The following is a 15,222-nucleotide window of genomic DNA, read 5'->3' as shown; positions in this document are numbered from 1 at the left end:
GTTATGACTTACTCGAACTAAATAGAAACACAATAATCTTGGACTCTGCAGGACATGACACATACATACATACCTAGTATATATATAAACTATATTCATATGTACATCAGTGAAATATTAAAACATAAGCTTCGTTAATTTATATGAGTTATATGAATGTGAACGAGAATGAGACGGCGACGGACCAATTATGCCAGCCAATTTGACAGCTACGATTATATTGTAATTAAACGTGACAGATCCTCATGAAAAGCCTCCAAAATGTCAATTTTAGATATCAAAAAGTGTTAAACTTAACTGCCATTTAGTTGGAAAAACAAAAGAAAAGTCATGATAGGAAAAATTTCAGTTTTTCTTTCAAATTTCCAACTTTTCTTACTCACTTTCCTAGCCAAGTTAGTCTTAAAAGCTAAAAGTGATCTAGCTTGACCCTAGTAGAGTTTGAAACAATTTTTATTTCAGTGTTAAATTTCTCTCTAACAGAAGCTTTACTGTGCTAGTCTGGCCGCAGGTGGCATTTAATTTCACTTCTCTGCTGGTCGGCCTGTGGCAGGCTCAGCCTTTCCGGCCTTGTCCGCTCAAAGCCTTCGACACATTCAACATTTATGCCAGGATTAGAAGACAGACTGTCAGGCATGGTAAGAGGGATAGAGATAGAGACAGAGAGAGAGTGAGCAAGAAGGAGAGACAGAGGTGACAGGAGAAGCGGCAAAACAAATGCCAGATGTGACAGGCCAGATAGAAATTCTTGCTATAGGAACTCAGAAGCTGCGCTGATGCTGATGCAGAGATGCAGTTTGGGGTGAGAGATGAAGTTGGAGATGCAAATATTCGATGGCTCGAAATTGAGCCAGCTGCAGTGGCGGCTGGCGGCTGGCGGCTCTCCTTCACTCTCTCTCTCTCTCCAAATAGCAGCTTGTTAATCATTTATAATAAATAATGCCCAGGTAGGAGTTAAGTTGCTGCAGCAGCAGCATCAGAAGCAGCATCAGCAGCAGTAGCAAGAACAAGGATGAACAAAGCCAAAGCAATATAATAACTGAAATTACTCTAAAGAGAATTTCGAATGAGGCAATGTCGCTTGCACTTGCCACTGCCACTTGGAGATTGGAGGCGATGGTGATGGGTGGCTGGCTGGCTGGCGTTGGCTTGACACAGCTTGTTTGAAATGTTTAAATGCACAAATCAAATATGCAAGCAGTCCAAACTCCGAACTCCGGAATGGCCAGCACAAGGGGCACCACCTGATGTTAGAGGAGTTAACCCCTCTTAACTCCTAGTTCGGCCCCTCAAACCGTGTCCAAATCCTTGAAACTGCAACGGCAGCATCGGCTTTTAATTGGACACCGAGGATGGCAAAAAGGAGCTGGCAGGCAGGCAGGCAGCAGCAGGACATCTGAGAAGTTGAGCCAAGGATTTGGTATAGAGGGGGATGGCTGGGTAAAAGAGCAGCTAGGTCGGAGGAAGGAGATGGCGGCGGCAACATCAGCACAATAATAAATAAGCGCAGGCATAAATGCGTGACATTATAATTGAAAACCAACAAAGCTGCCCAGGCCAGGCAAAAGGATCCTTAGTAAAAAGGATGTCTCTCTATCTTTCTCTCTCTATCAAAAGGCTAATGTAATTCACAGATGCATTTGCTAGAAACGTTCTAAGCTCAAAGTTGTAGAAGATTGTTTAAGTTGGCAACTTAAATGGGGTTTACGGGTAGGCAAAACAGGAGGTGTAGTAGTGGAGAGTTTTGTTATTAAGTAAATTAATTACAGTTACTATATAAAAGTTATCTTAAAAAAAATAAAACCAATTTAAGGTCTTAACATTTTTGTTAATTAGCAAAAAGTGGAGCAGCGTGGAAAATATAGTTGTGACTTAAAACTCATTTAAGATCAGAATTCTCTTTATTTTCTGCTAGTTTTGTGATGATATCTTTGTCGTTTGTGACAAAGTCAATCTAAATATTAACTAAGAATGTATTTTACGATCTATAAGGAGACAGCCATGTTTTACTTTGAAAGATAAAATGATGTCCTTAATAGTAACCTTCTATAAACCCATTACTTGTGGGGTAAAAGTGTATATTTTATTCTTTGAAAAGGATGTAACAGGTAGAAGGAAGCGTTGCCGACTCTGTAAAGAATATATAATCTTGATCAGAATCAATGGCAAAGTCGATTAAGCTATGACCATCTGTCCGTCCGTCCATCTGTCCGTATGACCTCTGAGATCTCAGAACTATAAGATACAAAGTTGGGGAGATTCTTGAGATGCTATGCATGTAACAGGTAGAAAAAGGCGTTACCGACTCTGTAAAGAATATATAATCTTGATCAGAATCAATGGCCAAGTCGATTGAGCCGTGTCCGTCCACCTGTCCGTCTGTCCGTATGAACTAAGTTCTTAGGAGCTATAAGATTTACAAAGTTGGTATTAAAAAAACAAATTCTTGAAATGCCTACAGAACGCAAGTTTGTTTTAGCATGCTGCCAAGCCCACTTTGAAGCCCACAAAACAGGAAAAACTTAATTCACTGATAGGATCATAAGAACCATAAGAGCTATAAAGTTGGGACTAGGGATGTATAATCTTCGGATATCAGTGAATCTAAGGTGCTACCAATATCTGGCCATGACCACTCTTATGCCCATGAAGTTTAAAAAATGGTTTCCGCTTTTTGAAGGAACGCTGAGATTTTGGGTAGTATAAGTGAAAAAAAAGTTGAGATTAAGCAACCAACTAAGCTGGAAAAACTGTTTCTGCTCTGTATGTATGCCAAGTTCTTGGTAGCTAAGTAGTTTCCAATGATGCCACCGAAGCGTATTACAGTCCCACTCTAACGCCCTTAAAATGCATAAAGTCTCGGGATATATAAGACCTCGAAAATTATGATCAAGCCAAGCATACGTATTCTAGAGATACCATATTAGCTTGAGATGGTTTTTCAGCCAGCCAAACACACTCAAAGGGGGTTTGTTATAGTCGTGGCACTAGACTAGTGTTTCTTGTTTTTTTCTGTATTTTATACTTACTAAAAATATCAAAAAATAAGTTTATGTTTCCAAATTGACATTCGATTGTCAAAAATCCTGTTTGCCTTTCGTTCGAACTTCTTAAGTTTTGTTTATAGAAAACTATTACATTTCATGAAAAGAAAAACAAACAAAAATCGAAAGAAAATTTGTACTTTTCCAAGGGAAATAAACGGAGATTTTTGACTAGCTGACTGACTGACTCGCTGCCTATTTTGTGAAATCGCATAAGAATGGCGGGGATTTGTGTGGCACTTGGCTGGCGATAAATACATACATTTTTTACCAGATATCTTAAGCCCTCTCCCCCCTCCCCGCCCACCTTTCTACCTTTTCGGCAGGAAGTGCAGAAGGAGAGGAAGGTGACGCAGAGTGCAGTTGTCAGTTGGCTAAGGACTCGCGACTAGCTATCCTTACCCTTCCACCCTTCCCATGCAATCGCATTACTTTGCGTTGCCATTGCCGTTGCCTCTGCCTTCATCTAAAAGGATAAAGCAAAATAACAAATGCCAGCACAAACTCAAATAATGTACAGACAATTGTGTAAGCAGTGGAAGGAACAACAGCGGAGTCCTGCCAGGACTACTCCATCGGCTACAACCTAAGTGAGCTTTCTCTACAATCTTACATATGTGTAGTAGAGCAGAGGGGTGTATGTATGTGTGGGTATTTGTAGAATCAGGACAATGGCAAAAGGAATCGCAAATGTGGCAGAAGGCAGCAGGAACCGAGAGAAGCGAGCGAGCAGCTCAGCATGGGGAGTCTGCGATATGGCTTAGGATCCACTTGGAACAGGAATCAAGCCGGGCATCAATGCCTTTAAATAAGCATGCGGGATATGTGGGGGCCAGCTCGTGGTCCTTGGGTGGTCCTAGCGGGTTGCTTCTTACTCCTTCCTACTCACTAGTCTCTACTCTTTACTCCTCGCTCCTGATTACGGCTACTTACTCCTAACTCCTTGCTTCTGACTCCTTCTTTGTTCTCCTTACTCCTCCTTTCTTCTTCTTCCTTACTCCGTACTCCGTACTCCTTACTCCTCCTTACTCCCTACTCCCTTCTCCTTCTATCTCTATGACCTGGTTTATCCTTTAACCCTCCTCGAGGACAACTTCGTCTGCCATTTGCAGCTAATCAATCAATTTTATTAAGCATTTTATTTAATTTACAAACAAGGAAAACAAACAAGAAAAACGCAAGGGAAAAAAGGAAATCAAACAAGAAGTTTAAAAGGATTCAAGGATAAAGGCAGCTTAAGGTGATTTTCGGTTATTTTCGGTGATTTTTTAATGATTTTTATAAGCAAACTTTCTATAACATTAATAATCTTAAAAAGTAATGAAAGGAACTACAGAATAGCCCCTCTTTTTCACCCCTTACCCAAGTTCTTTTTAACACAATTTTTGGCCAAAACCAACCACTCACTCATTGTGTCAAAATAAGCCCGCAAAAAACAATATATATTTTAGTAAAAACAAAAACAGTTAACAAGAAAACATCAATTTGAATGGTTAGTTAGTAGAAATCGATTAGTTAGGTTGGGAAAAGAGGGGTTTGTAGTCTCCCTGCTGGTTATTAAAAACCAAAAAAGGAAGTCCCCCCCCAAAACGAAAGCAATCAAGGCAGTCTGCCCCTGAATGTATGAATAAAGGCAAACATATGCCAATAAATAAACCAAAGATGCAAATCAAAATCAAAATCAAAATCAAAATTTCAAAATAAATAAATAAAATTTCAATTTACACTGCTCGCTTGCTAGCGCTCTCCTTGCCCTCTTCTCCTTAACTTCTTTTTTTGGGAAGTTTTCTTCTTAATCTTAACTGACCAAAAAAAAAACAGTTTTCTTTTTAGCCAGCCAAGTAAGGGATTATTCCGGGTTGAACTGCTGGGAAAACCACATGGAGAGGGGACAGGCAAGTGCCAGTAAGGTGTTGCTATTCCTTCTGGGTGAGGAAGGGAAGAATCTTTGAAGGTTCATTGAGAGTTTCGTCGTGGGGGGTCTATGGCCATGTAATATTCATGGATCATGTTTGGGAAATATTTTGCGGAATCAAATCAAATTTCCTCTTCTTAATAGCTAAGATTTTTCTTTGTTTTTCTCCTAGTTACAAGGTTGCTTTCTTAAGAAAGCGATTAAAATAAGTTTGTATATAAATCGAAAGAGAAACAGTGTTTTTTAAGCCTGGTTTAAAGCTTATTTTTGGTAGCATAGAAGGAAGGATATTAAGTGGGAAAGAATATTTTCAAAATTGTAACATTTTCTGATCAGATTTTCCTATCAGAACTGACTTAACTAGCCCCAGTTTGCTTGCCCTTCTAGTCAAGTTCTTCTAAGAAAACCCAAAAACTATTTTAAAATCGAGACTTTAGTAAATAGAAAAGATGCCAAAAAGCAAGTCCAACAGTTTCCATAGTAACTTGCCTTTAAGCTGCAATCAGAATGTCTTTAAGCTTAATCCCTGTTCTAACATCAAAACACAGGCCTAGAACCTATACTTAAACTTAAATTTTCACATTTGAATAGGTAGGAGTATCTTGTAATAGGAGTACTTTCTATGCTAGACTCATAAATGCCTAGTGAAAATGCTCCAATTTCCTGGGAAATCATTTTCCATTGCGAGAGAAGAGAATGCAGGGAGAGATAGAAGTTTTGCCAAGTTGGGTCTGGGCCGGGCCACTGCACTGCTAATTCCTTCAATTCCTGCAATGTTAACTACAGCCAGCGAAGGGCAGCAGCGTTGGAGGAGGAGAAGGAGAAGCAGCTAGTAGCCAGGGTCATAACTCACCAGCTAGCTGGGTGGGTGGCTAAATGGGTGGCTGGGCTGGCTGTGTGGCAGCTGCAACAAGATAGAGGAGAAAATAAATAGGAAATAAATAAAAAGAAACGCAACGCAACGCTCTGGCTGGGCGAATAAAACAAACATCTTTAACTGGATAAGTGATAAAAAGAAGCCAGTAAATGGAATTATACGCCAGGGGGGTTAGCGGAGAGTTCTCTAAGGACCTTCGGCATCTGGGACTCAACGGACTATTAGATGGTAGAACATAGGTGGTACTCGCTCCCCCTACACAGGACACCCAGGGAGTCATAAGGATAATTCCAGAGAGAGAGAGAGAAACACACGCATCTAGACATTAGGGGTCCTGGGTCCTGCTCTGCGGTTGCAGCTCTTTAAATTGCAATGTCCTGGCCGAAGGACACTTCATTAATGATCGACTGCCGCCAGTGCAACGGTTCAGTTCCTCTTCCTCTGCCTCTGCTTCCGTCTCTTCCTCTACTTCTGCTTGGTACTTCCTCAACCACTTCCCGTTTCCTGTTTTTCTGCCATGCCCTGGCAATCTGCTGCTGCATCCCTCCTCTGGCAAGGTAGGTGGCTAAAACGAGTCCGACGCATCCTTTAATTTAATTGCAACTTTGGCCATTTGCCAGCAGCCACCCAGCAGCAGCAGCCACCCAGCAGCAGCAGCAGCAGTAGTATCCAGTGTCCAGTGTCCAATTGCCATGTGTGTGTGTTAGCTAGTGTGTGTGTGGGTGTGTGTGTGCATTCCTTATCTTTTCACCCAAATGCCTGTGCAGAATGTCACTAATCAAATTATGGGATGTTTGTTAACCAAGAACCGGCAGTTAAAAACGTTGACTCCGACCGAGGAGCAGGCAGGCAGGACAATGAGCGAGCAATGATGATGAGCAGATTGATAAGGCAGAGGCAGAGGCAGAGGCGGTGGCGGTGGCGGTGGCGGTGGCGGAGGCGGAGACGGATCTATCCACCACCTGACCATCTAACTACTAACTGACCGGACGGGGACTATCCGAAGCCGATAACAAAACCACAAAAGCAGCCTCGCTCTCCTCCATCTCCTCAAATTGCATCTAGAAATTCACATAAATGTTGGGGAAATATCTAAATTTGAGACGCTTTCGAGAAGCGTGTCTGTGGGATTTCCCAGAGCTCTCTGGCGGCGGAACGAGAAACAGATGGACAAGACGAGAAGGTCCCCAGACAGAGAGACAGCCAGCCTTTTGGCCCCAAAAATGGCTCAGACTTGTCTGGGAGGGAGATCTTCTCCTCTTCCTGTAGCTTCTCCTTCTCTAACTCTTCCGACGGCTTTGGCAGGCCAAAATTTGTGGCTGTCAACGACACTGGCAAGCCCACTCTTCCTCCTCCTCCTTAAAATCCTTGACGCCATGGCCCTGGCTCGAATGGCGTGCAACAAGGTGGAGGAGACTGAGCCTGAGACTGAGAGTCTCAGACTGAGACCGCCACTGAGACCTTTCCCTAAGCATCTTATCTTGGCCATATTCCCCTGAAAGCCAAGTGCGTGACCTCCCACCATCATGACAGCCAAAATCAGCCTAAAGATGGCTCAGTTTGCCGCCTTTGGCCTGCAAGAAGGATCAGCAAAGAGGCCGCTGGGTGCCTTTAAAGGCTTCTATTTTGATAAGATCTTAAAGATAGCTAAACTGAGATATTATAATGGTGTCTCTTGTTTCTAATGTAAGCTTTTCGAGGGCATAGAATGTGTATAGATAGGTAGGATATACATATACTTAAAATCTTGATAGATCCAAAATACTGCCTTAAAATAAGCTGAGAAATCATGTTAGCTTATCTTAGCTTTTCCTGATGTTAGTTTTCCCAGGGTTGCTTAGAATGTATAGAAATAGATGCGAGTAGTAGAGATTTATACATTTGTAGGATATATACTAATGTTCTTGATGGATTCAAAGTGCTGCCTTAACCTAAGCTAAGGACTAACCTATTAAATCTTTAACTTAAATTTAACTTAAAACAAGGTAATGAAATCTTGAACTTAAACTTAAACCTAATCTTAAACTTACACTTAAACTTAAACTTAAACATAAACTTAAACTTAAACTTAAACTTAAACTTAAACTTAAACTTAAACTTAAACTTAAACTTAAACTTAAACTTAAACTTAAACTTAAACTTAAACTTAAACTAAAACTAAAACTAAAACTAAACTTAAACTTAAACTTAAACTTAAACTTAAACTTAAACTTAAACTTAAACTTAAACTTAAACTAAAACTTAAACTTAAACTTAAACTTAAACTTAAACTTAAACTAAAACTAAAACTAAAACTAAAACTAAAACTAAAACTAAACTTAAACTTAAACTTAAACGTTAACTTAAACTTAAATTTAAATTTAAACTTAAACTTAAACTTAAACTTAAACTTAAACTTAAACTTAAACTTAAACTTAAACTTAAACTTAAACTTAAACTTAAACTAAAACTAAAACTAAACTTAAACTTAAACTTAAACTTAAACTTAAACGTTAACTTAAACGTTAACTTAAACTAAACTTAAACTTAAACTTAAACTTAAACTTAAACTTAAACTTAAACTTAAACTTAAACTTAAACTAAAACTAAAACTAAAACTAAAACTAAACTTAAACTTAAACGTTAACTTAAACTTAAATTTAAATTTAAACTTAAACTTAAACTTAAACTTAAACTTAAACTTAAACTTAAACTTAAACTTAAACTTAAACTTAAACTTAAACTTAAACTTAAACTTAAACTAAAACTAAAACTAAACTTAAACTTAAACTTAAACTTAAACTTAAACTTAAACTTAAACTTAAACTTAAACTTAAACTTAAACTTAAACTTAAACTTAAACTTAAACTTAAACTTAAACTTAAACTAACCTAAGGCTAACCATTTAACCTTTAAAACCCTTAAAAATCCTAAACTTAACTTTTAACCTTTAAATACTAACTCCTTTCCCTAACCAGAAATCCTAAACCCAAACAGGCAAACATTTCTCTTATTTCCTTTATCTAAGATCAGTCTAGTCTGAGTTTAGTAGTTAGTCTCTCTCTTAGTCTCTATAGATATTATTAGATGTCATATTATTCCAATACAGGTTATATATTTCAATCATTATCTTATCTTTAATCCTCCAACAGCCATCATTCTTTGATCAATTTGTCAGAATTGACCTCCTGGAAAGAGGAAAGAAAGGCAAACCTCGACATGTTGTCTGGTTTTTTGGCTTTTTGGGGGCGTGTGAAGCAGCGATGTGTGTGGGTGGGCGTGTGTTTATTGCTATTTCTGCCTAAATAATTGGCCAAAGGTCAAAGGTTATAGGTTTTTCTTTTTCGCTGCGGTCGAAGCTTAGACACACATCGAGGTGGTAGGGGTCGATCGCATAATTCAATCATTTAGTCAAATAATCAATCATTCAAGTGAATCATTAATTAATTCAGCATCAACCATTTGGCTTTGACCCCAAACCCGAGCAGCAGCAGCAGTCCTAGGAAAACACTTTGCCACAGAGAGGAGTGGGTTGTGTGGGTGGGTTGAGGGTTGTTGCTTGGTTAGTGGGGTGTATGGGTGTAGTGGCGGCACATGGTGGTGTGGCAAAGGGAGCAGACTTCGTCCTGACGCCCCAAATCTCGGTCCTTGGCCGCCGGGTCGTGTGTATTTGTAATTAACTGTTATTTAATACGATTTGCTTGATTTCATCGGATGATGGGAAACAAAACTGTTGTTGGGCGAGGGCAGGCAAAGATACCCAAGAGGATTCCAGACCCAACTGCGGTTATCCTACAGCACATCCTGTCCCGCACAAGCATCACCTACCCATCCCCCCCGCCAACCAATCCTGAACCCTAGATATTTTAAGCACCGATTTAATTTGCCAAAGTTCCCTGTGACGCCTCGGCTGCCGCCGCCTCATCATTTGTTTGCCTGCCTTTTTGTTTGTTTGTTTGAACGAACGCCCGCCCGCCCCTTGGACTGTCGTCTGTTTGCCATTGATAAATGTTTGCTGGGTGTTCCGATGCTCGTTAATGATGACACTTCTTATTGTCAACTCGCTGGGTCATTCACTTGGTGATTTGTCAGCTATCAGCTATAAGCATTCAAGTCCAAGTCCTAGTCTTGGTCCTAGTCCTGTCCTGACCATCTTGACAGGTAAAGTCATAGGGGCTTTAGTCGGTCACTGGGTCCGGCTGGCTGATTAAGCGATTCGATTTGAGCCCACTGGCTTAGGACCGACCACTCCCTCTCCTGGCTGAATGACGCCACAAATAAGTGATTTGGGCCACCAAGGACACGCTGTCTGGTGGGCGGTGGAGGGGTAAGGGTAAAGCTATAGTCCTGGAACCGCAAAAGAGAAAGACGTTGACGATGACGTTGGCGAAAACAAAGGGGAGTTCTTGGTTTTACTAGTGCTTTGTGAATGAATTCGAATGAGTTATATCCTGTAAGGGGGTAAAATTGGTAGCTAGACTCAGAGGGAAACCTCTCCTTCAATTTCTCTCCTTGATCCTGAGTCCTGCTAGAACTTAATAGCTAAAAAGTAAGTTCACCTTTCTACCCTTTCCTTTACCAACTTTAATCACTGTTTTCTGCTAACAGAGAGATCCTTCTTCCAGAGCCTTAAATAAACCCAGAGAACCTCAACGATCCTTAAACTATCTCTTTGCTTTACCCAAACTTAGAGAGTGGGTGGTAAGGCAGAGACCCCTTTCAGCCAGGAAACCCTACTCTAAATCAAAATGCTTCTTGCTTGGCACCCAACTAATCCACCCCACTCTACAGCCTGCTAGCCAGGGTACTCCTGGAAAACAGGTTATAAAAACATGTGTAACTAGACGACTTACAAGGATCACGCACTCCAGTGACACTTAATGCCGCCACGTCGACGCCACTGCCACTGCCGCCGCCAGAGACGAGAACGCAAAAGGGGCGGCGTCGGGCTGGGGGCAAGGACGAAAACGAGAACGATGAGAGGAGGCCAAATGTCAGCAACTAACACAGACAAACGCAATTAGCTTTTAGCCATCATAACATTATGAACGGCAGGCGACAGACAAGGACGAGAAGGAGGCGGCGACGACGACGACGACGACGACATCGTCTGAATGCTAACTGCTAATGACAAGGATGTGGACGACGACAAGGAGGGCAGGGACACGGAATCCGGTAGCTGAAACTGAAACTAGGGCCAGTCCTATTTCGAGGGGGAGGTGTAGAAAGGAGAAGGAGGAGGTGGAGGAGCAGCCTGTCGAAAGGAGCTGCGATGCGATGCGGTTAGGATGAATACCCGAGCTGTGCGCATTATGTTGAGTTAGAGCCGTGGAGGATAAGGAGGAGCAAGGAGGACAACGACGAAGGCAAAGCTCACGGATGGCACGCGGCTGCCAACAATGCTGTTAACTTGTGTCGAGATTAAAATAAGGACACTCGGAGAGCAGAAAAAGCCCCAGACTCAGGACCTTTTCCTCCCCATCCACCCCTTAACATCCTCTAACATCCGGATGGACGTGCCCTCAACACGCAGCCAGCTAGCCCAGCTCAGCCAGCCAAAGTCACAGTTCATAGCAGTCGTCGGTGGCAAGTTGACTCGCATGAGTTGCGAGCTGAAGCTTTGTTTATTATGCCAATGGTACGAGGTACTACTGATGGTTACTGGTGGTTACTGGGTGATGCAGTTGCCCTTTGACTACTGAGGCCAAAGTGTCCTGTCCTCTGTGGTTGAATTGGATAATTCCAGTGAGGGTGGTGGATGGAGGGGGGTTTGGGCCAGGGGCAAGGCCTCATCATCCAGTTGGCTTCTAAAAATTACTGCGTAAATGATGATATGAGATTTGGAGCATTTCTGCGGCATCATTCAACGGAAGCGGATACACGAGTATGCCTCGACACGGAGTCGAGGTTGGCTGATGTTGTCGCCACCGGAAGGAAGTTATTTAACGCACACACACACATACAGTCAGAGAGGGAGAGGGAGAGTGAATGAAAGGAAGGAAGAGGGGATTATGTGGCACGATAATCATATTACGATTACGTCGCGTAAAATTTGCCCCACTGTCGTTGGTTGAGTGAATGAGCGAGGTTTAAGTGGAAGTTACCGGGCTACAGATATGGGATAAAGGATACTACATGTGGGAATACTGGGATGGATATGGAATCAGAACACTGAAAAATCAAATAATAATAATCATATAGCTTGGTAGCGAGAGGGGAGATACCCTTTCTTTTGCCTTTCGAAAGGACATGCAAATATGACAAAAATAAGGCAAAGGACTCCTTCTCCTTTCACCTTCTTTATTTTCCGCTCTCTCTTCCTGTCATAATTGTTTAATTTTATTTCATTGACTGTAGCGAAAATACTCCCCTCTCCACCCCTGGAAAACTGTCACTGTCGAGGCTTGGTTTTCCTTCTCCTTCTTCTTTTTTTCGGGCAAGGATGTGGAATGGCTGGGTATGAGATGCTGCTGCGGATCGCTTAGCATTAATGTCTTTCATTTATTGTCATTGTTGTTAATGTTTTTTGTGCTGCTCTGTGTGCATGGGAAAAAAGCATTTGCATTTAAGCGTTGCGAAAAGTGGTTGTGAGATGGTGGGGTAGGGTTTCCTCGAGTGGGTGGTGGGTTAACTCTGGCTCTGGTTCTGTGGCCGCAGCAGAGATTTTGCTTGGATGATTTTTATTGCTCGTTTGTAGTAAATTTGGTGTGTAATTAGAGAGAAAAGGGTTATTATGTTCGTTAACGCAGTGAGTTTCAGTTCCCCACCTCCCTCTTTCTTCCTATCTCCTTACTCCTCTCTCCTTGGCTGGAATGGATTCCGACTTTAAACTGAATATTTGCTATATATAGAAGAGAAGTAGGGGAAAGAGAAAGGTTAAGGGTAAGGAGCAGAAGAATCATGGAAAAAACTGTAACTGGAAAGTGGATTTTTGGTGGAGCCCGCTTGCCTGGCCAGGTCAGGGAATTTTTCAGGCGACACAATGCTGCCACCAACCAAAGACGCACCACAAAACGACTGCCTCTGACGACCGGAAGGCGGCCTTAGCCTCTTTTTTCTGGTTTTGGGAGGGGGAAGAAACAGAAGAAAGCGAAACAGCTGAACTGCTGCTGCTGCTGTTGCAGGAAAAAAGAAGAAAAAACTGCACTAGGAGAGACCAAAACAGAAATTAAATTGTGGTTCGCCAAAGTGGTCCCTGGTTCTGGTCCTAGTCCTGGTCCTAGTTCTGGTGCTGGTTCTAGTTCTGGTTATGGCCTGGTTCTGGCCACAGCTCCTAGTCCTGGGTCAAGGGAAGGCCAGTAAAAATGGCAAAGCCAACAGGCGAAAGTTCTGAGTTAGCGGGAGAGAGGAAGGGTTTATGGGTTAGGAGGGTCAGCAAGTTTTGGGGTCATTAGTACTCCAAGAAGTTATAGGTTTGTATATGGAATTGGATGTAAAGAAGGCAGAGTTAAGAATATGATCTCTAAGTTTATATATAGTTTTGTCTGAGGAAGATGGATTAAGTTCTTAAAAACCTGATCTTTTGATAGTTTTAAGGTTAAAGTTAAAACTGAAATTCAAGCCATAAACTGTAGAATAAATTAAGGCACATGGCTAGTATAGAAACCATATAGCTTTTACTATCTATACCCCTATCCCAACTCTACTTTTTCTCCCCAAGCCTTCTCCAGAAAAAGAACTTAACTAAAGTTGATGAACCAAACGAATACCCTAAAAAACAAAAAAAGAATTAAATTGGATTCCCTAGCCCGTTATCGATATGATAATTACTCTTTTCTTTATAATGTATAACAATTTATAAACCTTATTAAAGCCCATTTGGTTAACTGGTAATTTGTGCCTGTCCTATTAAGTGGCCAGCTTGCTAGGCTGCGGTCTGCGACACCCCCCCGCCCTTGATGTCCTCACCCATAGAGGTGAGATGTGTGTGTGTGTGAGAAGGGGTGAAAGCAGAGGAAGAGGGCAGTACATGGTCTGGCCTGGCCCAGATGAGAGTGATACAATGATAACGAAGGCTCACCCCAAAGGGGGCTTGGGCGCAAACGCTTGCTGTGGCAACTCCGCTTTTGGCCCGTTTTTATTTGTTGCATTCCAAGTCCAAGTCCGTTCTGGCCATGGAAATAAAATTTCAAATGTAACTTTGCTGCGGTAGCCAGTTCATGTACGCGCGTCCTTGTAGTGTATGTGTTTGTCAGTGTGTGTGTGACAGTGTGTGTGTGTAAGGGAGAGAGTCCTTTGTATGTGTCGTCCTTTTGCCAGTCCATTGGTGTATGTAGAGCGCCGCGGCCTGCGGCCTGTGACGATTCCGCAGTTAGCCAGACGTCTCCATCTTGGCCCTGTCTCTTGGTAGTCCTTTCCGTTTCATCGTCTTCGTCGTGGAAGACCTTTGCTGTTCGCCCCTTAAAGGGCAATGCAGTTGGCATAAAATTTAATTCGCCGTCCTGGGAGGAAGCGCCCAGGACATTACGTGCTGGCAGTGTTGCTTCCTGCTAGCTACCCATCCGGACATAGCCCAAACCAAAACCAATCCCAGTCACAGTTGCCGTGCGAAGCATTTCCACTACGCATAGAAACAAGTTCGGGATCTCTCTACGGAAGGCAGTCAGCCAGTCAGGAACATAAGTATATATCATTTAGAAGGAGGAGGAGCAGCATATATGCAGAGCTAGAGAAGCCGTGGGGGATCAGACACAATCGAAGAAGATGGCCAGCAGCGGCGTTGCCAGGGCTCAAATGGTAAAGGAAATGCAGAGTCCCATGGCAGGGGGCTTCTATACTATGCTCGTCTTGGACGATCCGGAAGGTTTTAGCAGCGGCAGTGATCCAACCTCGTCTGGCGAAACAGATAGCGAAGGTGAAGAGGGCATTGTCCGTAAGATTAGTAACCCCGCTTAACAGCACCTTTGATATAACCAGGGAACAGTAGCCCTGATCCTCAGGCTAGCAAGTACAGTCTACTGGCTGGAGATTCGGACAATGAGCTGGAAGAAGTGGAAATCTTCTGTGAGGAGACCATCTCCCTGCTGGCCCATGAGATTCTCTGCTGTGAGGGTGATAGCGATTCGGAAACGGAGACCGACGAAGAGGAGACTCAGCTGGAGGGGGTACTTGAGTATGGACTGTTTAATCCCTATCAGCTTATTTTGAGCGAGGAGGAGGATGGGAATCAGAATGGGAGTTCAGTGGAGGAAGAGGAACAGGAGGTTAGCTTGTTGATGGCCAGTGAGGTAGACTTTTTGATGGAAGAGGATCAGCAGAGCGAGGAGAAGAAAGAGGCTAATAAGGTGGGATGCTGCTTTTAGAGAGTCTTTAAAGGGTCCTTAACTCAGCCACTTTATGAATTATAAATAAAATTCCAGATTATCTTTTTGTGGCAATATAAATTCTAGGTTTACCCCTTTTCTAAT

General features: G+C 42.3%; 1 protein-coding gene and 1 long non-coding RNA gene across 10 annotated transcripts in view; both read left to right on the top strand.

The window, feature by feature from the left end:
• Positions 1-15,222, top strand: part of LOC108105024 — a 130,393-nt gene that overhangs the window by 62,624 nt on the left and 52,547 nt on the right. The window lies entirely within an intron of this gene.
• On the top strand, positions 14,404-15,167 carry LOC108105023. Its single transcript, XM_017211421.1, has 2 exons — positions 14,404-14,669; positions 14,732-15,167. The coding sequence occupies exons 1-2, from the start codon at positions 14,519-14,521 to the stop codon at positions 15,115-15,117; spliced, it is 537 nt and encodes a 178-aa protein (XP_017066910.1). The 5' UTR covers positions 14,404-14,518; the 3' UTR covers positions 15,118-15,167.

Source organism: Drosophila eugracilis, unplaced genomic scaffold (genome assembly GCF_018153835.1).
Source record: "Drosophila eugracilis isolate 14026-0451.02 unplaced genomic scaffold, ASM1815383v1 contig_2155, whole genome shotgun sequence".
Lineage (NCBI taxonomy): Eukaryota > Metazoa > Arthropoda > Insecta > Diptera > Drosophilidae > Drosophila > Drosophila eugracilis.
This window is presented reverse-complemented; position numbering and strand designations above follow the sequence as displayed.